This window comes from Hypanus sabinus, chromosome 24 (genome assembly GCF_030144855.1).
Source record: "Hypanus sabinus isolate sHypSab1 chromosome 24, sHypSab1.hap1, whole genome shotgun sequence".
Lineage (NCBI taxonomy): Eukaryota > Metazoa > Chordata > Chondrichthyes > Myliobatiformes > Dasyatidae > Hypanus > Hypanus sabinus.
This window is the reverse complement of record NC_082729.1, coordinates 7,246,929-7,270,407: the sequence shown is the minus strand read 5'-3', so window position 1 is coordinate 7,270,407 and position 23,479 is coordinate 7,246,929. Positions and strand designations below refer to the sequence as shown.

At 43.2% G+C, this 23,479-nt stretch overlaps 1 protein-coding gene, 1 long non-coding RNA gene and 4 other non-coding genes across 7 annotated transcripts in view; 5 read left to right on the top strand and 1 right to left on the bottom strand.

Annotated features, from left to right (window-relative positions):
• The window catches only part of LOC132380434 (synapse-associated protein 1-like), a 45,286-nt gene extending 29,825 nt beyond the window's left edge, over window positions 1-15,461 (bottom strand). For both annotated transcript variants that reach the window (XM_059949226.1, XM_059949227.1), the window contains exons 1-3: window positions 15,114-15,461; window positions 10,387-10,505; window positions 4,537-4,603 (exon numbers count right to left, since the gene is read on the bottom strand). In XM_059949226.1, the coding sequence (XP_059805209.1) occupies window positions 4,537-4,603; window positions 10,387-10,505; window positions 15,114-15,273 (346 nt within the window). In that variant the 5' untranslated portion in view covers window positions 15,274-15,461. The remainder of the gene's footprint in view (window positions 1-4,536; window positions 4,604-10,386; window positions 10,506-15,113) is intronic.
• A 129-nt stretch (window positions 15,462-15,590) lies between these two features.
• LOC132380436 (uncharacterized) lies at window positions 15,591-22,679 on the top strand. The gene is made up of 6 exons (XR_009507767.1): window positions 15,591-15,725; window positions 16,147-16,271; window positions 18,614-18,665; window positions 19,464-19,515; window positions 21,129-21,180; window positions 22,363-22,679. It is a non-coding gene; the product is annotated as an uncharacterized LOC132380436 (long non-coding RNA).
• Window positions 15,841-15,985, top strand: LOC132380792 (small nucleolar RNA SNORA16B/SNORA16A family). The gene has a single exon (XR_009507864.1). It is a non-coding gene; the product is annotated as a small nucleolar RNA SNORA16B/SNORA16A family (small nucleolar RNA).
• Window positions 18,749-18,882, top strand: LOC132380793 (small nucleolar RNA SNORA44). The gene has a single exon (XR_009507865.1). It is a non-coding gene; the product is annotated as a small nucleolar RNA SNORA44 (small nucleolar RNA).
• LOC132380796 (small nucleolar RNA SNORD99) lies at window positions 19,590-19,662 on the top strand. The gene has a single exon (XR_009507868.1). It is a non-coding gene; the product is annotated as a small nucleolar RNA SNORD99 (small nucleolar RNA).
• Window positions 21,257-21,329, top strand: LOC132380797 (small nucleolar RNA SNORD99). The gene has a single exon (XR_009507869.1). It is a non-coding gene; the product is annotated as a small nucleolar RNA SNORD99 (small nucleolar RNA).
• Window positions 22,680-23,479: the final 800 nt, after the last annotated feature.

Genomic DNA, 23,479 nt, shown 5'->3' with positions numbered 1-23,479 from the left:
CTGTGAGAGTCAGTGAGTTTATAACAGACATCAGTGGAATCGTGGATAAGCTGTCTCCAGAGACACAGACAGTGAGATCGAGCAAGGGGAGTGTGGCGTTCGAAATGGAGCAGGTAAATTTGAGGGCAGGGTGGAAGTTGGAGGCAAAGTGCACCAAGTTGATGAGTTTAGCATGGGTGCAGGAAGTAGCGTAGGAAAGTGTGGGATGGTCACCAGTGTAGTCTGAGAACATAGATTGTTCCATGTAGCCGACAAACAGGCGGGCATAGCTGGGACCCATGTGAGTGCCCATGGCTACACCTTTTGTCTGAAGGAAGTGGGAGGACCAAAAGGAGAAATTTTTTAGAATGACGACAAGTTCTGCTAGGCGGAGAAGAGAGGTGGTGGAAGGGTACTGGTGAGATCTGGTGTCAAGAAAGAAACCAGAGAGCTTTGAGGCCTTCCTGGTGGAGATGGAGATGTATAGGGACTGGAGATCAATAGCAAAAATAAGATGATGGGGGCCAGAGAACTTGAAACCGTTGAAAAGATCCAGAGCGTGTGAAGTATCATGGATGTAGGTAGGAAAGGACTAAACTAGGAGGGGGATGAAACAGAGTTGAGGTATGCAGAAGAGTTCAGTGGGGCAGAAACAAGCCATCAGACTCCTCAATACCCAGAGCCTGGACTGACACCAACTCACTGCCCTCTACTGTGTCTATTGTCTTGTTTATTATTTATTGTAATGCCTGCACTGTTTTGTGCACTTTATGCAGTCCTGGGTAGGTCTGTAGTCTAGTGTAGTTTTCTTCTGTGTTGTTTTTACATAGTTCAGTGTAGTTTTTGTATCGTGTATCACCATGGTCCTGAAAAACGTCTCATTTTTACTGTGTACTGTACCAGTAGTTATGGTCGAAATGACAATGAAAAGCGACTTGACAATGGGTCTACCTGCACAAGCAGGTTTGTGGATCTTGGGTAGGAGGTAGAAGCGGGAGGTGCAGGGCGCGGGAACTATGAGGTTGGTGACGGCGGATGGCAGATCCCCAGAGTCAATTAGGTTGGTGATAATGAAATAAATACAGTTGGTGAGGCTCAAATAGAATGTTATTTTTGAGTCTATTAGAACTAACCTAGATGCTAATGGTTTATACATATTATTTACCTATAATTACTTGCCAGAATCTTATAATATTTACATGGAGAAAAGTTAACTAAATTCTTACTTGTCTGTGCGTATTTACTTGTACGAATAGAACAATGCAGTAATTACACTGTATTTTGTTGTTTTTCACTCACCACGTCTCACCACTGAGACTGTAATAAATACAGGGAACCCAGAGGTTACACCCTGACTCTCATGTCAGTCTACTGATTGCTTAGTTGATGTTACGACACTTCAGCGAGGGCAGTACACTAGCTAATATTTATCTGTTGCTTAATATGACTCAGTGTAGTCTGGGACTTCACTGTATGCAAAATGGCTGTCAGAGTTCATCCCAAGTCAATAGTGAATAATAAATATTTACACACATGACAAGTTTAAAACATTGGTACAGATGGTTGTAGGATAAGCACAACAGCCTAATGCATTGTCCAGGGGATGATTTAAATTACCAATTAACCTATCAACCAGTACACCTTTGGATTGTGGGAGTAAACTGGAGCACCTGAAAGAAACTCACATGGTCATGGGGAGAACATAAAAACTTACAGGCAGCAGCAGGGATTGAACTAAGGTTTGCCTGTACAGTAAAACGTTGTGCTAACCACTATGCTACCATGCCAACCTATTTTAAACCAAGGCCATCTATAATAAATATGTCAAAGGAAAGCAGAGGTGTTATCTCTGTGATCCAGCAAACAGTTCCGCTTCAACAGATATCACTAAAACAATAATAATTTTCGTATAATAGTTTTGACAGAAATGCAATTCACAAATTGGTTTGGCAACGTCACTGCCAAACTACTTCTGACATTTTAATTTCTTCAGAAGCATAAAATAGCTCCATAAATCAACATTTCCTCACGCCTCCAAATTCTTCAGAGCCTTGCTAAAATAAAGTGCAGAATTCTTGTTTCTAAGCTTACAATATCATATATTGAGGAGCACCCATGCCTCATGTGAAATTGGTATCCAAACACACAAGAACTCTGAAAAGAAAATGAAGATTCAGTTTAACTTCCCATTCCCATTCTGACATGACTGTCTGACCATGGCCTCCTCCACTGCCATGATGAGGTGTGGATGAATATAGGGCTAAAAGATCAGTGCGTTGCTAAAATGACTTTGTGGATATCCTGTATCTTCTTTTAATTAAGTTGCAAATCTACATGACTAAGATTACGGTGCTAGGCACTAATACTTGGAGCAATAAGATAGCTGCATAAACAAGATAAGCGCAGTTGAAGGTGACACAAATCATGAGGAGACTCTATGCGCCGTCAAGCCTTTGACATCTAAGGGGGAGGGTGCTGGTTTTTCTCACTTGTCCACTACTGGGTGTAAACACAAGCTGATTTCTTTGTAATTCAGAGTTCCACACGTGGACTCTCCATGACATCATGCTAAAATAAAGCCACATGAAGTCTAGTATCCAGCCTTATTTTAAAAATTCTCTTATGAGGACAATCTCAGGTTGAAGAGCAATACCTCATATTCCTTCTAGCTAGCTACAACCCGACGAACATTGATTATTTCAATTTCCGGTAATTTCTCCCAACTCCCTTCTTCTCCCTTTTTCTATTCCCCATTTTGGATACCTTCTCACTTTTTTCTTCAGCTGCCCATCACCTCCCTGATTTTCCTCCTCCATAGTCCATTGTTCACTTATATCACAGTCCACTGTTCTTTCCAATCAGATTCCTTCTTCTTCAGCCCTTTACCTCTTCCACTTATCACCTCCCAGCTTCATCATCCCACTCCTCCAGCCAACCACCTGCCTTCTCCCTCATCTGGTCTCACCTATCATCTACCAGCTTGTACTCCTCCCCTTCCCCCACCTTCTTGCTCTGGCTTCTGTCCCCTTCCTTTCCAGTCCTGAAGGGTCTTGGCTCAAAATGCCTCCACAGAGGTTAACTGACTTCCGAGTTCCTCCAGCAAGTTATGCGCATGTTGCTCAAAATTTCCAGCACAATGTTTATGAAATTTATGTAACAAAGGACATGAGACCACTCTCAAAATAATATTCTCAATTTAAATTTGAGAAACAGATGGAATGTTAGCCTTTTTCTGATTCTGAAACTGTAACAAAGCTAAAATTAGAAGGGATGCCACTGACTGAAGCAAAATGGGAGACAAACATCAGGACAGCAGATGGTATATACAGCTATTAGAAAGTCTCTCCCTCGCTAGTGAGAGCGAGAGCCTGTCTAAGATGTCAAAGTGATGGGATGGACAGTCGTTTTTGATGGGCTCTAGATCACGGTCTCTATTGTTTGCATGGAGGGTAATGGGGAGGGTCGATGCATTTGCTGGAGCAAGTGACAGACAGACATACTTTATTGATCCCGAGGGAAATTGGGTTTTGTTACAGTTGCACCAACCAAGGATAGGGAAGAAATATAGCAATAAATAAAACCACAAATAATTAAATAATAGTAAGTTAATCATGCCAAGTGGAAATAAGTCCAAGACCAGCCTATTGGCTCAGGGTGTCCGACACTGAGGGAGGAGTTGTAAAGTTTGATGGCCACAGGCAGGAATGACTTCCTATGATGCTCAGTGTTACATCTCAGTGGAATGAGTCTCTGGCTGAATGTACTCCTGTGCCTAACCAGTACATTATGGAGTGGATGGGAGTCATTGTCCAAGATGGCATGCAACTTGGACAGCATCCTCTTTTCAGGCACCACTGTCAGAGAGTCCAGTTCCACCCCCACAACATCACTGGCCTTACAAATGAGTTTGCTGATTCTGTTGGTCTCTGCTACCACTCAGCCTGCTGCCCCAGCACACAACAGCAAACATGACAGCACTGGCCACCACAGCCTCATAGAACATCCTCAGCATCGACCGGCAGATGTTAAAGGACCTCAGTCTCCTCAGGAAATAGAGTCAGCTCTGACCCTTATTGTAGACAGCCTCAGTGTTCATTGACCAGTCCTGTTTATCATCCATTCGTATCCCCAGGTATTTGTAATCCTCCACTATGTCCACACTGACCCCTTGGATGGAAACAGAGGTCACCGGTGCCTTAGCCCTCCTCAGGTCCACCACCAGCTCCTTAGTCTTTTTCACGTTAAGCTGCAGATGATTCTGCTCGCACCATGTGACAAAGTTTCCCACCGTAGCCCTGTACTCAGCCTCGTCTCCCTGAGTGGGGGAGGGGGAAGGGGTGGTTTGATGATTTTGCTGCTGCTTGTGAGTTGGGAGGGGTCTTTGGGGTTCTATTGTTTTCTGTCATTCATTCTTTAGGTTTTATTTACTGTTTTGTGGATGTCTGCAAAGGGTAAGAATTTCAGGTTGTATACTGTATGCGTTCTCTGATATTAAATTGAACCATTGGTTAGAATTATATTCAAAAGCATGCATGAATGTTATGTTAAATTAAGTACCTGATTTCTTTGATTTTTGCTCTTTCATAAATTTTTCTTGCTCCTTATTGAAGTTTCCAATGATTGTCTGCAAGTAGCAAAGAAATGAGAAGTATTAAACTCATTAAAATAACCCGACCTTCAAGAACCAAATGCATTATGATCTTAATTAAAATCCATAAAATTGTATTATAAATGGATTTGACTGATAACATTATGGTGTTTATTGTTCCACTGACAAATTTTAAAGCCACTCATCTGGTAGGGAGTAATGTCTGCCCATCATATTGCCTCATCCAAATTAAAACACAAAGGTACACACATCTCCAGACGTCTACTAGGCTTCCAATGCATGGAGCCCGCAGTGGGATATTTCAAACTAGAAGGCGGCAACTTACACTGGACAGCAAAGATTTTGCTTACTGGATACTGTTGGTACATCATACTGATTTTGAGCGGCTGACCATGAAAATCGCCATGAAATTTCCCTATTGTGCACCATTTTTTGGGAATCGTCTATATAAGTGATTTCAATTCATATTTCAAGTCTGAATAACTTTCGCCAAGATTAAGAAAGCCATTTGTATTGGTCCACAAATCAAATATCAGAGAATTTCAGATCTTCTAGTGGGACCGGAGAAAATCACATGGAAGGCATTCAAGGATGTTGTTGAAAATTTTCTTGGCAACTACAGAGCACCAAACTAGGTCCATCTGGTTGACAACATGTTTCAAGCACACAAAACCATGAAGTGCAACATGCCACTAAAAATTCATTTCCGCATTCCCATTTAGACTTCTTCCCTGCCAATCTTGGTGCTGTCATTGACAAAAGGTTTCACCAAGACATGGAGAAAAAGTATCATGGGAATTGGAATCCATTAATGCTGGCTGATTATTGTTGGACAATTAAGTGGGAAGCGTCAGATATGGAGTATAAAATCATGAACAAAACATTTTTAGCTGAGTTGAACTACTGCAAAGCATCAGAACCATTATGCAATCAAACACATTCTATTCAATAAAAGTTAATTGCTTGCCTCTCCAAATTCCAACATGATAAAAGTAGTCTGAAATTATAATTGTGTTCAGCTTCAAGTAAACAAAAAAAAACTCTAAGGAAGCAACACTTACAAAAAAAATTTGCTGTCCAGTGTAATATTATGGTATTTATTACCGTCCAGACAAATTTTAAAGCTACTCAACAGGTGGAGAGTCATGTCTGTCCATCATACCGTTCCATTCACATTAAGGCACTAATGGAGACCACTTTGTCTGACACTTACTGAGGATCCCAATGCATGGGGCCTGCAGTTGGATATTTCAATCTAGAAGGCAGCTACTTATTAGCATTTCTAATGATATTTGAAGTTCAGATTTTGGGAGGTCCAAAAGAAGCCAGCCTTTGGATGGCTGAACCAGTTTAGGTAATGGAGTGAACAGAAGATGCCACCATTAGGAAGAAGGTCCTCACCCCACAAGGTCTAGGAACAGTTACTACCCCTCAACCATCAGGGTCTTGAACCAAATGTTCAACTTCACTTGCCACATCTTTGAAACGTTCCAATAACCTCTAGACTCACTTTCCAACACTCTTCATCTCATGTTCACGATATTTATTACTTATGTATTTATATTATTGTTTCTTCTTTTTGCATTTGCAGTTTGTTGCCTTCTGCACTCTGGTTGAAAGCTCGAGTTGGGCAGTCTTTCATTGATTCTGCTGTAGTTACTATTCTATAGATTTGTTGAGTATGCCCATGAAAAAAATGAATCTCCGGGTTGTATATAGTGACGTAGATGTAATTTAATAATAAAATTTACTTTGAACTTTGAGAAGAGGATTTCTCTCCACTTACACACCCATCTTCCTGCAACAGGCCCTATGAAAACCAACCCAATAGCTCAGTTGGGTGAAGCACTGAGTGATAAAAGAAATAGTGAGCCATTAAGGCAGGTTTAGTGACTCATTTGTACTGAGTTAATTTGTCATTCTTAAACAAACAAGAACTTCAAACCGAAAAAAACTGACTTGGCAAGGGTGTCTCTCCTAATGGTGATCCAGCCCAGCATATTCATTGATGACTACATATCCAAAATACCAATACCAGGGAATTACCACATTATATACACAGCTGCTGTTATTGTTCCTTGTGGCACAACACTATTACGGCACGGGGCATTGGGGTTCGGAGGTAAATTCCAATGTCCGAAGTCCTCTCCCTGGAATGTGTGGTGCTCCGGTTTCCTCCCACAGTCTAAAGACATATCGGTTGGCCATTGTAAATTGTCCTGTGATTAGGCTAGGGTTAAATTGGGGTTTGCTGGACGGCACAGCTCAAAGGGTTCCATGCTGTACCTCAATAAGTAAATAGATAATGCCCTGCCGCCATCAAAGTCTCGTCACTAGGACAACAGGCTGTTTACATACGTTGCGCACTATACATGCATTTTAAACTATATTTTATTCCCATCACTGACTGTAAAGAACTTGTATGTTCTCCCCGTGACTGTGTGGGTTTCACCTGGGTGCCCTGGTTTCTCTCCCACAATCTAAGGGAATATAGGATGCCAATGTAAATTTCCCGGTGATAAGGCTAGGGTCAAATCGGGAATTGCTAGGCAGTATGGCTTAAAGGGCCAGAAATACCTATTCCCACGTATCTCAATAAAGACCTTATTTGTGGTTATACTTTGTTTTAAATGCTGTGTGTGATATATGTCTTACATCTAACATAAAAATCTACAGTACATTACAGGCCCTTTGGCCCAGAATGTTGTACCAAACATGTAACCTACTCTAGAAGCTGCCTAGAATTTCCCTACCACATAACCCTCTATTTTCCTAAGCTCCATGTACCTAACTAAGAGTGAGGGACCCTACTGTATCCGCCTCCACCGCCATTGCCAGCAATGCACTCCACGCACCCACCACTCTGTGTGTGGAAAACCTACCCCGACATCCCCTGTGCCTACTTCCAAGCACCTCAAAACTATGCCCTTCATGTTAGCCATTTCAGCCCTGGGGAAAAAGCCTCTGAATATCCACACGATCAATGCCTCTCATCACCTTATACACCTCTGGCAGGTCACCCCTCACCCTCCATCGCTCCGAGGAGAATTGTGCGTGGCCCGTGGTCCGGGGTGAATTGTTTAATTTGTTTGTATATATACAAACAGATGACAACAGTTTTGAACCTGAATGTTGGGAAAATAGTTTCTATGATACGCAGACAGGAACAATTGAAAACCCCGATCCAACATGAATAATGTCAATAACCAATTAGGTTTCCAATGATCTGAGCATTTTTTTTTACTATAAAAACACATTAATTAGAAGAAGTGACTATTCATAAATGCATCAAGTGTTGCAGCTGTTTGAAGTCAAAGTTCAAAATAAATTTATCAAATTATGCATATGTTCCTATATAGTACGTTGAGATTCATTTTCTTGTGGGCATTTTTGGAAAAATAAAGTCTCAACGTCCAACCCTACATTCCTGTCGTGAGAGGAGGAAATGGGTAAGGCCCGCTAACAGGGCTCTACTGAAGCTGCATAGGCCAATCCCCTGTACAGTGGACTCAATGGATTGCAGAAGCATTGATGAACTCCAACCGTACCACCGACCTCAAAGGACAATGGAGACAGGAGGTCATCAATGGCCTGTGCTAAAGGTCCAAGTAAGTAAAGATATACAATAGAATTTATGGAAGTCTATATACATAAAGGCTGATAAACAATGAGCAAAGAAGACAAATTGCACAAATAAAGAAAATAATACTGAGAATGTAAGTTTTAAATAGGCCTTGAAAGTTTGTGAAATCAGTTCAGTGAGTGAAGTAATCCTTGCCGGTTCAGGACCCTGATGGCTGAAGGATAACTGTTCCTGAACCCGGTGGTTTGGAACCAAGGCTCCTGAACATCCTGCCTGATGGCAGTAGCCTGGATGGTGGTAATTAGGTGCAAGAAACCCTATAACAGATCTGTGGCTTGTGTCAATTCAGCAGAATTAACACACCATAAAAGGGGCATAATAAAAGGAGTTTAAAATTGCCTCAAAATTGCAGTGTCCATCATCAAGGACTGCCATCACCCAAGTCATACCTTGTTCTCACTGCTGCCATTAGAAATCCAAGATCATAACTCCTTCAAATTGGCTACACAGGTCAATAAGATGGTTAAGAACACTGGTCAAGGCATTGAGTTCAAAGGTCAGGAGGTTATGATGCATCTTTATAAAACTCTGGCTAGGCCTCATTTGGAGAATTGCATACAGTCCTGGTCGCCCCACTATAGGGAAAGATGATGAGGCTATGGAGAGGGTGCGGAAGAGGTTCATCGGGATGCTGCCTCGTTTAGAGGGCACGTGCTATCATGAGAGGCTAAGAACATTTGGGTTGTTTTCTCTGGAGTGCCGGAGGCTGAGGGGAGATCTGATAGAGGTTTACAAGATGATGAGAGGCTTAGGTAGAGTAAACAGGGAGCATCTGTTTCCCAGGGTTGAAAAGTCTAACACCAGACTGCGTGCATTGAAGGTGAGAGGGAGTAGGTTCAAGGGGGATGTGAGGGGGATGTTTTTCATTCAGTCATGGATGCTAGGAAAGTGCTACCTGGGATGGTGGTAGGAGCAATTACATTAGAGGCTTTTAAGAGGTATTTGGATAGGCACCTGGAGGTAAGGAAGATGGAGGGATATGGACATTGCATAGTTAGGAGGGATTATTATTTGGGTGGTTTTGATTTGCTGTTCGGCACAACATTGTGGGCCGAATGGCCTGTTCCTGTGCTGTACTGTTCAGTTATTCTATGAAGGAGGTACAGAAGCCTGAAGGGGCACACTCAATGATCCAGGAACAGCTTCTTCCCCTATGCCATCTGATTTCTGAATAGACAATGAACCCATGAACACTGCCTCACTACTTTTTATTTCTATTTTGTGAACTACTTATTTAACTCATTTAATAGATATATTTACTATAATTAACAATTTGTTTCTCTATTATTATGTACTGCATCGTACTGCTTCCGCAGTGACAACAAATTTCATGATATATGCCGATGATATTAAATGTGATTCTGATCATTTTAAGGTGATAGGTGGAAAGTACAGAGGGTGGATGCGTGGAAAGTGCTGCTGGGGTGGCTGTACAGGCAGATATTGAGGACATTTAAGAGACTCTCAGAAAGGAAAATGGAAGGCCGTGCGGGAGGGAAGGGTTAGATTGATCAGCCAGTGCTTAAAGTTCAGCACAACATCATGGGCTGAGAGGCCTGTACTGTGCTGTGAGGTTCAAATGTTCTACAGGTGTGCTAGGGACTCTTAGATAGGCACACGGATGAAAGAGAAGTGGAAGACTGTGAGAGGACAGGTTAGATTTATCTCGGGATAGGTTAAAAGTGGGCTGAAGGGTCTGTCCGGTGCTATACTGTTTTATGTTTTAACTACACCTCCCTCATGTAAAGTGAGTGCACACATTAGAACCCTGATCAACTCATTTCAACGCTATTAACATTTAACTATCAATAATCTTGCTATCCATCTCTCTTTTAGATTCTTTTTATACTTCTGTCATTAAAAGAAAATCAGTCAATAATCTTTCCTGTGCATTTATGTTCACTATTTAATACACTTGGTATCCAATTCTGACTTGAAACAAGTGGATTACTGTCTGCAAAGTAACTCAATCCCGGTATTAATAATGACATTACCACTACTTTGAAAAATGATTTTTACCAAGTGAACACTTCTCACCAGGTAAAATACACTGGGAACTAACATAACGGGCTTTATCTCTCAGTGGAAAATCCAACTTAAAGCTCATAACCTTGTTCTAACAGATATTGTCTGGCAATATTGTAGTTGTTCAAACCATATCAAGGAGAGTGCCTATTTTATGCTCTTCAACGGATTTCTTGATTGTTTGGGCAGTTTCTCGCATTGAGTCGGAAACTTTCTTTGTAGCAGACGTAGCCACTTTACGCAGGTAACCTGTAATTAAAAATACACAAACATTAACCGTACTTGGTTTTTCTCAATGTATTTAGTTTCAGACGGTTAACTTATATATAAAGCCACACACACAAAATACTGGAGAAACACAGCAGGCTAGACAGCACCTACGGAAAAGAGTAAACCATCGACATTTCGATCCGAGACACTTCTTCAGGATTGGAAAGGAAGGGGGAAGAATTTAGACTAAGAAGGTGAGGGACAGGAGGAAGAGTCTTTTTCCGTTGATCAGTGTCAAAAAAGCCGAATTAAATCCACTGTGATTCAATGTTGTAAAACAATAAAATCTGAAAACTTCCCGGGGGGGGGGGGTAGGGTGAATACTTTTCATAAATGCTAGGAGGGTGATTAGTGAAGAGGGACAAATGGAGAAAAGTCAAGTTGTTGGACACTATTAGTCCAACAAACAGCAATCAAGTCCATGCAGATTTTGTGCTTGTAAATATTCTTTATTATTAAACCACAGTTACAACATTTCTTTTAAATACAAGAGATTCTGCAGATGCTGGAAATCCAGAGCAACACACACAAAACGCTGGAGGAACTCAGCAGGTCAGACAGCTTCAAACAGGAGAAAATCTGCAGATGCTGGAATCTATGGAAATGAAAAAACTACCGATGTATTGGGCCGAGACTCTTCATCAGGACTGCAAGGACAAAGATGCCAGAATAAGGTGAGGGTTGGGGGAGAAGGGAAAGGCGTAGATGGTGATAGGTAATACCGGGTGGGTAGGGGATAAAGTAAGAGGCTGGGAGGTGATTCTTACCTCCCACTCTGCACAGGTTCTTACTTCCCACTTCCTTACAGTGAGTTTCCGCACCAGCAGCAGGTAAATGTGATCCTGCTCTGATAAGTTTATGTGCACGGTTTTCATTTTCCCCCACATGAAATTAATAGTAAATGGGTTAAGATACAAAGGAAAGCAAGGACCGCAATCATAGATAATACAAACATTATACACCTGTCACTAGGGAGCATTGTACACCCAGTGGCCGCTTTATCAGGTATACCTGCTCATTAATGCAAATACCAAATCAACCAATCACGTGGCAGCAACTCAATGCATAAAAGCAGACATGGTCAACAGGTTCAGACCAAACATCAGAATGGGGAAGAAATGAGATCGAAGTGACTTTGACTGTTGGTGCCAAACGGGGTGGTTTGAGCTTCTCAGAAACCACTGATCTGGCATTTTCTGGAGTTCACAGAGAACGGTGTGAAAAACAAAACTCATCCAGCGAGCAACAGTTCTGTGGGTGAAAACGCTTTGTTAATCAGAGGGGTCAGGGAATGGCCAGACTGGTTCAAGCTGACAGGAAGGTGACAGTGACTCATGTAAAACCACATGTTATAACAGTAGTGTTTTGAAAAGCATCTCTGAACACACTACATGTCAAACCTTCAAAAAGTGGATGGGCTACAGCAGCTGAAGACCACAGGTACCTAACAAAGTGGTCACTGAGTGTACTTTGAAAAAGAGTATCACAGCACAGGTACAGGCCCTATGGACCAACATCTGTGCCAACTCCAATGCAGTTTAACAAATCCCAACTATTCCCTGCTGGCTCATGTGCCTGTCTAAATGCTTTTTAAACACTGCTGTGGGATCTGCTATTATCACCTCCCCTAACAGTGCATTTCAGACACTACCACTTCCTGCGTGAAGTCAAACTAACCTCATGCACCTTTTGCAAACTTGTCCGCTCAGCTTAAGCCTTTGCCTTTGGTATGTGATATTTCCACCATGTGGAAGAGATTCTGACTGTGCACCCTATCTAGGTCTCTCATAATTTTACGTACCCCCTGGTGCTGATACTCCAGGGAAAACAATCCAGTGTTGTCCAGTCTCTCCTCACAACACCCTCCAGTCAACATCTGTAAGACCACAAGATATTGAAGCAGAATCAGGCCACTTGGCCCATCGACTCTGATCCGCCATTTCATCATGGCTGATCCATTTTCCTTCTCAATTCCAATCTCCTGTTTTCTCCCCGTATCCCTTCATGCCCTGACTAATCACAAATCTGTCAACCTCTGCCTTAAACATACCCAATGACTTGGCCTTCACAGCCGCCTGTGGCAACAAATTCCATAGATTGATGACCCTCTGGCTGAAGAAATTCTTCCTCATCTCTGTTCTAAAAGGTCGCTCCTCTATTCTCAGGCTGTGTCCTTTGACTCTCCCACCACTGGTTCAGCAGGGTAAAGTCAGGAGAGAGCCATAGGGGGACGGAGAGGAGATTCCGTTGCTGCAAAAGAGACACGAGATTGTGTGTTGCCTCCCAGTTGTTGGGGTCCAGGATGTCACAGAGCAGCTGCAGTAGATCGTTTAGAGGGAGAGTGAGCAGCCAGAGGTCAGTGTGCACATTGACACCAAAGACAGGGGTAAAAACGTGAAGATGTGCTGTGCACTGAGTAAAGGGAGTTACGAAAGAGGCAGAAGAGGAATAGGATGATAGTACAGAGGGACTACTTATTTTAACTATACTTACTGTAATTCAGTTTTTCTCTATCCATATTTATCATATATTGTACTGCTGCTGCAAACTTAACAAATACTGGTGATATTAAACCTGATTTTGAGATAAATATGGTGTCAAAATGGCTGCTGAAATGCATCTAGTGTGGTAGTGTAGTAGGTAGTGCTTGTTGCTCTCACTTTCAGCATGAAGCCATGTAAGCAGCTGGTGCACAAGTCCTGGTTATGCAACCACTGACACCAGGCAGACAATCTCTGAAGAGTGTTGATAATAGCTGGGGTCACCCATCTTGTAAAGACACTGCCCAAAAGGTGGAAAAATTTGCCAAGAACAATCATGGTCATGGGAACACCACGGTCACCCTCGTCATACGACACGGCACATGATGATGATGACAAACTGCATCTACAAAACTGCATATAGCTTGGTTACTCTAGTAAGCGAGAATTTATTTATGAGACTGCAGAAAAGATTCACAAGGATGTTGCCCGGAACTTGAGTTCAAAGGAGAGACTACACAGGACAGGACTATTCTTCCTGGAGCAACTAAAGCTAGGGAAAATTTAAAGGGGATTAAAGAGGTAAATCTGACACGCCAAGTGTAGGGTGATAGAAACCCTGTCCAGACTGCCAGAGGCAGGTACACTTACAACAGCTAGGAAGGGCTCAGTGGGATGTGGGCAGTATACAGGCAAATTAGACTAGTTAAGAAAAATACACTGGTCAGTTGAGGCAAAAGGACTGTTTCTGACTCTTGAACTAAGTTGGGAAATGGAGCCACCATAGATTTAATGGGCTGAAGATAGATCCCATACCAAATGGAAGCATCTAACAAGAAGTGGACAGTCACTTGATGAGAAATGATTAATGGGAGGGAAAGGTCAGAATGGATTTCTGAGCAAGGAGCCGGGGATTTTGCAAGGACTGAATGGCCTCATCTCATACCACCGCAAGTTTATGACCGCGTCCAACTTCACCCACAGGTTATGTACGTCCATGAGATCTTAATACGGAAAAAATAAGGAAATAGAGAAAAAAAAGGGAAACATCCAACTGGGTTGTGTGAATACTGTAATCAACCAGAAACAGTTGAACGTATATTGATAAAATGTAAGAACTATGAAAGAGAAAGAGTGAAGATGATAGGAGCGCTTCAGACAAACAAAAACACTGCTGTGGGTAGAGAAGACATTTTAGGTGGGAGTTCAAGAGAAATACAGACCTATATCATGAAGTATTTGAAAGACTCTGGTTTATTATATAGAATTTAGGGAATGCAATTCTTTTCATTCCTCCTGTTTATTAAACGATCCACACTCCAAGTCTAGTAGGTGGCGGTAATGCACCTTAAAGCTGGTTTGCCAACCACCGTAAAACAACAGAAGAAGAAGAAGAAGAAGAAGAAGAAGAGATCTTAATGTGTGCCAATTATACCACCTTACCCTCCCTGCCCCCATTTCTTCCATCACTTCAGCAAGAGCTGTGTTCCCTGGGGGTGAGGGGCCTCTGGATGCCCAAGTGGGTTGGGGTGAGGATGTAGGAAGCAGGATGGGCGAGAGGGACAGGGAGGGGTTGTGTTGGGGCATGGTAGACAGGGAGGGTGCAGTGTTAAAGGGGCAAAGGCAGAGCCAGGTTGGGACATGGGGGTGGGGGGAAGAGAAGAGGGAGGAAGTGGGGGGTGTAATGGGGCGAAGGCGGGACTGGGTTCAGGTGTTGAAGGAAGATTGTTGGAGGTGAAGTGTGGGATGTTAAGGGATGGAGGGGCTGGGTTAGGGATTTGGAGGAGGGTGGGGTGCTATGAGCAAAGGAGGGGCTAATTGGGGTTTTAAAAGCGCAGGGAGAGAAGGTGGGATGTTTTGGTGTGTCGGAGGGGAGGGAGGGATGTTAAGGGTGGAGGGGCTGGGTTAGGCTTTGGAGGAGGAGGGTAGGTGCTATGGGCAAAGGAGCGGTCAGCTGGGGTGTTAAAGGGGCAACAGGATTTGGGCGTATTGAGGAGGGGGTGTTAAAGCTAAGAAGGAGGAGCTGGGTGACGCAATAGGACGGTGAATGGAGAGGGTATATCGGAGCCAGGGTGTGTTTGCCTCCGGGCGTCCATCGTGCACTCACTGCCCACGCCTCTGGCCCGCTCCAGGACGGGCCCAGTTCCAGGCTCCTGTGCCGTCGACGCCCCTTGCCCGGGAGGCAACTCGTCCGGCTCCTCCTTCGGCACCAGCAACGTGGCCTCTTGCCACCAGGCAGAGTCGCCATCTTCCAATTCCCGTAACATTGTCACCGGCTCCCGAGGCCCGGAGAGCAGGCCCACTCACGTGACTACTGATGGCACCCGCCGGAGCCGCATAGCATTCTGGGATCTGTAGTCCAATCTACCGAACAGTTAAAATAGCCTGTCAATGAGTTGGAATTGTCATCTATAATAACTTTTTGATTCTGTTAAATGTCATCGCATCTGAGCATGCTTTAAAAAGTTTGTATTTGGGGACTAGGGGACTCCATTACGCCACCGACGTGAGCAGACGCAGTTGCGTTTTTAGGCACGTGATTTACATAAGCCAATCAGAGCGAAGACTGGTCCCTATATAAAAGATGCCCGCTCCTCTTTCCCGTCCTCTCTCGCTCGTCGCTGCTGCCGTCGGGCTGATGGTTGAGAAACAATCCGAATCCATCCATTGCTTTGTGCTGCCTTTACCCTCTTAACATTGTCGCAATACTCTTCCCAAGGTAGTTACCTTTTGTATTTCGAGGTTATTTTCTTAACTATTGCCTTATTTTTGTCTTGGGGTGATAGGACCTTCCTTTCTTGCTCTAGACGTCTTATGGGAGCGTATTTGCCCAAGGAGGCCCTGATCGAAGCCATGTTCAGCTAAAACAGGTAGCTTATGTGGTCAAAACAGGTGCCCAGAGTGAATTCCCTTCCATAGACGGTCGCTGGCCAGTCTTCAATTGTGTCTTGACTAGCAACATTGATATGGAAGACAATGTTATAAACCATTTTGCTAAAGTGTATTCGGAACAGGGCATGTAAGATCTTTTTATTGCATTAGTGCTTTACTCAATGTATTTGACATGCTCCTGAGCAAGCCATTACAACTTGCTAACTGCAATTTTCAATAGACTTTTTTTCCTTCCCACCCGTTTGCAGATGAATCGTTTTGGCATATCCCATTTCCGAGAGGACTTCGATGCTGGTTAGACATCGATTCCTTTCCGCAGAGAATTAAGATGTCGGCTGCGATCTTGGAAGCTCGTAAATCCACTTTTGTCAAGGTTAGCACAGTTCACAGTAAACTTTTAAGTATGTGTATGTTGTCATGTATGACCTTGAGATTAATTTCCTTGTGGACATACTTAGTAAATCTTCACAGTAGCAATTATGACAGGATCAATAGGTCAAACAGTGCAGAAGACGACAAACTGCAAATCCAAATATAAATAGTAATAAATAACGAGAGAGGAGTCCTTAAAGTGAGATCATTGGGTGTGGAAACATCTCAATGGATGAGCAAGTGAGTAGAGTTTAGCCTGAGTAACTAGTAACGGTTGCTGAACTTGTTGGTGTGAGTCCTGAGGATCTTGTACCTTCTATCTGATGGCAGCAGTGAGAAGAGTGTGGTCTGGGTGGTGGGGATCTCTGATGGATGCTGCAGCACCTTGAGTTAGTAGAGCGAAGCAAAATGTTTTTCTTAGGCTAGCTAATAAAACATTAAGTCACTTGGTTAAGATGAAAGGCAGGAGAATGGGCTTGAGAGGGAAAATGGTTATGGTTGAATGGTGATGCAGACTGAATAGCTTAAAATAGTTTTCCTGCGTCTTGTGGTCTTACAATTTAGCCACTTCAATTGCTTTTCACTAAAGTAGCCTTTATTGTTCAACACTGTTTATGACAAATTGTTTGATTTTATTATGAATGCTGCTTATCTGATGTTATTTGGTTGTGAGGTTGTGTGTTTTCAATACGTGCGTGGGTCTGGGGTAGATGGGCTTGTTAAAGCTTTTGGCACGTTGGCCTTCATAAATCCAAGTACAGGAGGTGGAATGTTATAGACAATAGGTGCAGAAGTAGACCATTCGGCCCCTCGAGTCTGCACCGCCATTCTGAGATCATGGCTGATCATTCACCAACAATACCCAGTCCCTGCCTTGTCCCCGTATCCCTTGATTCCCCTATCCATCAGATATCTATCTAGCTCCTTCTTGAAAGCATCCAGAGAATTGGCCTCCACCGTCTTCGGAGGCAGTGCATTCCACAACTCTGGGAGAAGAAGCTCTTCCTCAACTCTGTTTTAAATAACTGACCTCTTATTCTCAATCCATGCCCTCTGGTACTGGACTCTCCCAACATCTGGAACATATTTCCTGCCTCAATCCTATTAAATCTTTTAATTATCTTAAACGTTTCAATCAGATCCCCTCTCAATCTCCTCAATTCCAGTGTGTACAAACCCAATCCCTCCAATCTCTCTGCGTAAGACAGCCCTGCCATCCCAGGAATCAACCTAGTGAATCTACGCTGCACTTCCTCAATTGCCAGAATGTCCTTCCTTAAACCTGGAGACCAAAACTGTACACAATATTCCAGGTGTGGTCTCACCAGGGCCCTGTACAAATGCAAAAGGACATCCTTGCTCTTGTACTCAATTCCCCTTGTAATAAAGGCCAACATTCCATTTGCCCTCTTCACTGCCTGTTGCACTTGCTCATTCACCTTCATTGACTGATGAACTAGGACTCCTAGGTCTCTTTGCATTTCTCCCTTACCTAACTCTACACCTTTCAGACAATACTCTGCCCTCTTGTTCCTGCTTCCAAAGTGGATAACTTCAGACTTATTCACATTGAATGACATCTGCCAAGTATCTGCCCACTCACCCAGCCTATCCAAATCTCCCTGTATTCTCCTAACGTCCTCTTCACATGTCACACTGCCACCCAGTTTAGTATCGTCAGCAAACTTGCTGATATAGTTTTCAATGCCCTCATCTAAATCGTTGACATAAATCGTAAAGAGCTGTGGTCCCAATATAGAGCCCATAAGTTCCATAAGACATTGGTGAGGCGTGTCATTTTGGTCACCTAGCTACAGGAAAGATGTAAATAAGGTTGAGTGATTGCAGAGAAAATTTACAAGGATGTGGCTGGGATTGAGGGACCTGAGTTGTAAGGGAAGATTGAACAGTTTAAGACTTCTTGAGAATGTAGAAAATTGGAGGGAGATTTGATAGAGGTATACAAAGTTGAAGGTTATAGCTAGAATAATGCAAACGGGCTTTTCCCCACTGAGGTTGGGTGGGACTACAACTAGAGGTTAAGGGTGAAAAGTCCAAGGGGAATATGAGGGGAAATGTCTTCATTCAGAGGGTCATGGGTTTGGAAACGAGCTGCCAGTATGTGTGGTGCATACAAGCTCAATTTCAACTTTTGACAGTGAGTTTGGATAGGTGGTAGCCGTATGGAGGTCAACAGTCTGGGTGCAGGTCAAAGGGAGTAGGCAGTTTAAATGGCGCAGCACAAACGAGATGGGCTGAAGAGCCTGAATCTATACTTTTCTATGACTGCTTTTGTGCATCTGACAGTAAACCGGGCTTTGACTTTGCATCTCCTTTTTACAGTAGGTCCTCGATGGGCGAATGTTTTAAGACTCAAAACCAAAGATCCTTACTGGTGAGTTCATCTGGAAACCCAGCCATGTGCACGTAGTGCATTTTATAGCAATGCATAACCTTGTGGGTGTTGGGCATCACCTTGTGCATGTCTACCAAGGGCCACATCTTCACAGTTGGTAGTTGTGGACTCTCCAACTACATGCTATAGAGTTGGAGAGGCTTTGACAACTTTGGATCTTGTTTATCCTCTGTTGCCACTCAACTCTCCTACATTCTTTGGAGTGGTGGTCTGTGTTGGAATCCATCTTGTTTGACGGGGTTAATCGTGTAGCCTGCCATTTACCTGGGTACAATTTCTCTACTCTCACAGCTTTTCAGTTCCTTTAAGATTTCTGTCTGTAAGCTAAGCTGGGTCTTGAATCCATTGGTTTTCAGCCTTTTGCTTCTACATTTCGTTTGATAAGTGCTGTGTCACGTTAAGTAGTGCAAGAAGAGCAAAAAATAGGTAGTGTGCATGGGTTCGTTGTCCAGTCAGAAATCTGAAAGAGGGGTAGCAGCTGTTACTGAAGCATTGTGTCTTAAAGGTTCATTAAGGAGGGCTTTGTTCTGGCTGATGGGGGTTCTTAATGATTCAAGATACAAAGTGCTTTTATCAAATTCTTCGTTCAGTATACAACCCTGAGTTGCTGCCTTTTTGAGGCACAGCCTTTTGAAGGAGATGCTGGGGAGGCTGCTGGCTGAGTTTACAACTTTCTGCAGGCTTTTGCAATTCTGTACAGTGGCCCTTCTGTATGGGGTGCCATATGTGAGGCCAACGTAACCACATCCGCCCCTAACTCTGCCTTCTGTTTTGTAGGGGATTTGAAGCTGAGGAAGAGGTGACTGAATGCTGGTGCAAGACTTCAATGGTGAGGGCATTTCAGAGTTTCAGTGATATAACTCACAATGTCTAGTGGTCTGTTCCATATTGTAGAAGAGGATGGCTGATCACTGATGAAAACCCATGTATTGTGGACTGCTGGATGAGAGTTGCGGATATGGGACTGAGATCAGCAGAGATGCAGCGTGATCTACTCATAGAGATTACAGGGTAGGGTCAGGTTCCTTTCACCCGACTTGTCCCTGCTGAGCAGTTTCATTTGGTCTACATTCCTCCAACACGGGGATTCCCAGCCTCATTATGCCATGGACCAATGCCTGTGGACCCCTGCCTCTAACCTGTCCTATCCCCATATTTACCCAACTATCTGAACTGCTTCCTCTGCCAGCTTATTATTTTTCACTGTCCTTCCCATGAAGTGTTCATTTTTTTCATTTTATTCAGCAAGATGACCCACTAATCCCATGCTGCTGAATAACACCCATGTGACCAATTAAATGAGTGGGGTAATCTCACAGCTTGCATTTACCTGCTATAATTCCCCGTTTACATTTTTTTTTTCAGTTTCCTTAAGATTTCTGTAGATTAAGCCAGTTCTTGGATTCATAGGTTTTGTACCTTTTGCTTCTAAAATGCATATTTAGAAATCTTTGTCCACTGGGCATAGCTGCTCATTGGTATTTACTTGCATGACTGATCAAGTTGGTATATTGGTTATTGTTACGAGTATTGAAGTTTAGTGAGTGTTTTGCATGCAGAATTTTCATTACAACAGACATCATGTATCATATGGGCGATTGTGGTCTTTGTTCTTGGCAAGTTTTTCTACAGAAGTGGTTTGCCATTGCCTTCTTCTGGGCAGTGTCTTTACAAGATGGGTGACTGCAGCCGTTATCAATACTCTTCAGAGATTGTCTGCCTGGCGTCAGTGGTCGCATAACCAGGACTTGTGATATGCACCAGTTGCTCATATGACCATCAGTTGCTCCCATGGCTTCACGTGACCATGATCTTGTGGGGGGGGGGGGTGCTAAGCAGGTGCTACACCTTGCCCAAGGGTGACCTGCAGGCTAGCAAAGGTAAGGAGCACCCTGCACATGGTGTGGTGTAGACATACCTCAACCCCGAAACCTGCATGTTTAGAAAATTCCTTGTCCATTGGGCATAGCTGCTAGTTGGTATTTCTTGTCCGTGACTGATCAACAGTGAATCAGGTTTAATATCATGTCATGAAATTTGTTCTGTGGCAGCATACATCATAAAACTATAAATTACTGTAAGAAATATTAAATATCCAATGCAAAAGATAGGTACTGTGCCTGGGTTAATCATCCATTCTGAAAATCTGGTGGAGGAGGGGAAGAAACTATCCCTGAAACATTGAGAAACGAGAAAATCGGCAGATGCTGGAACATTGCCTGAACTATTAAGTGTGCTGTTTAAGGCTCCTATACCACCACTGATGGTAATAATGAAAAGAGGGTGATAGGGGATTGACGTGATTCAAAGTTTACATTTATTATCAACCCTGAGAGGCTGCCTTTTTGAGACTTGGTCTTTTCAAGGTGTCTTCAGTGCTGGGGAGGCTAGTACAAATGACGGAACTGGCTGTGTTTACAACTAACTACCTTTTTTTAATAGGTTTTTGAATCTAAGGAAGAGATGACCAGAAGTTGGGTGCAAGTCTTCAATGGTGAGGACATTTCAGAGTTTCAGTGATATAACTCAATGTCTGTAGTAGTTTGTTCCATATTGTAGAAAAGAGGGTGGCTGATCACTGATGAAAATCCATGTATTCTGGACTGCTGGATGAGAGTTGCGGATATGGGACTGAGATCAGCAGAGATGCAGCGTGATCCGCTCATAGCGGTTACAGGGTAGGCACAGGCCCTTTCACCCAATTTGTTGTCCAACTAAACTAGTCCCATTTGGTCTGCATTCCTCTAACCTGCCGGATGAAGTCGTTCAAGTCAGTAGGTATGGGAATGGGAAGGGTTTGAGCAGAGGTTCCCAAGCTTTTTTTAAACAACCATGGACCAGTACTATTAAAGGAGGAGTCTGGACCCCAGAAGGATAGCTAGATGATGATGGCTGAAGCTGGGTGTGTGGGAAAGGTAAAAGGCTGGAGAAGAGAGTGGACCATCGGTGAAAGGGAAGGAGGAGGGAACTCGAGAGGTGAGAAGCAAGGCAAAAGTCAGGAGTGGGGGGGGAGAGAAAACATTTTAATGCGGAAAAATCGATGTTAATGTCATCAGGTTTAGGGCTACCCAAATGGAATACAAGGTGTTGCTCCTGTACGCTGAGGATGGCCTCGTAGTGGCATACAAGAGAGCCATGGGCCAACATATGGGAATCAGAATCAAAATATTTGGTCATTTCTGCTCTTGATGGGATGGAGCAGAGGTGCTCGAAGTCTGGCCTGAAGGCTCTCCAATGTAGAGAGCACGGGACAATAGGTGACCCCAGCACCCCTTATTGTGGTATGATTGAGCATGTGTTGCTAACACTAACAGTCATACTGCCTCTTTGTCCCTCTGTTAAATCCTTCCCCTCACCTTTAGTCTTTGGTTCCCTTTTCCTTGGGGTGGTTAGGGCAATAAATGCATTCTGACTTTATAAACCTCTAAAGTCACTCCTTAGTCTCTTATGCCCCCAAGGACAGGATAAAAGTCCTCACCTGCCCATTTTTACCCTATAACTGTGGTTAGTGACAGTGCCTGTGTTCTGTCATCCCCAGTTGCCAGTTCTTCTGTATTAAGCGTTCTTGCCCTCTGCAGAAGGAATTTTATAAAGTCAAATTGAATCTGAGAGAAAGGCAAACGGCATCTGAATGGTGGCCTTACATTCACAGTTCATGTTTTTCTTGGTTCTATAGGTATGCAGCAATTCCCAGGATGGAGTGTGTTCACACTTGAAACTTGCTTTTGACCTGCAGCACTGACTGGATGGTGGCTGAATTTCCTGAATTTTTGCTTTGCAATTGATACATCTGTTGAAGAGTGATGTGCTAATAAATATTGCAAACTGAAATTGTTTGGAATTCAGAATCTGTTCTTCTAGAACTGTATAACAATCTTGCATTAATTCTCTTGCCTTCCAGAGCAGTATAGCAAGCTCATTGAAAGGCTGAGACCATGGCAATAGAAATTGTTGTTTTTTGAAACTTTGAATAAGAACTTAATACTTCTACCAGTGAGTGTTTTTTTTAAACTGGTTGTTACAGAAATATGTAAGAATTTTGATCAAGTTGGTATATTGGTTACAGTTACATGCATTGAGGTACAGTGAGAAAGTTGACAGGCATGAGATTCTGCAGGTGCTGGAAATCCAAAGCCACGCACAATGCTGGAGGAACTCAGCAAGTCAGGCAGCGTCCATGGGAAGTGGAAGATACCAGGAGCTGCCTTACCTGAGTTCTGCCAGCATTTTGTGTGTTACAGTGAGTTCTGCGTGCAGTCAATACAGAATTTTCATTATAAGTGTATTAAGGTAGCTCATTGTTACATGCAGGTGGTCATAGTCTTTCCATATCACAATCATTCTTGGCAAATATTTCTTCTAGGCAGTGTCTACAAGATGGGTAACCTTGGCCTTTATCAATACTCCTCAGAGATTGCAGTGGTCAAATAAAGCAGTTGTGATCTGAGGGGGGATGAGTGTATTAAACATCTTGCCCAAGAGTGACCTGCTGGCAAGTGGAGGGATGGATGCCACTCATCTTCATCTCCAACCTGCTGTGCAAAGGAAGCTAACAATGCAAAATACATCTCTGAAGATGAGGCCACCCAATTAAAGCAAAAGGGTCTCCGCCCACTGTATGCTTTCAGGCCTTTGTATCTTCTGCCCCACCCAGCCAACACGCTTTTTGTCCCACTTCCCTCCCGGAGAAGGTTCAGGAGCATGAAGATATGTACAGCCAGATTTGGGAACAGTTTCTAATTATGATTTGTAATTCAAATTTTTTATTTCGATTTGTACTTCAGGGAGTGTGA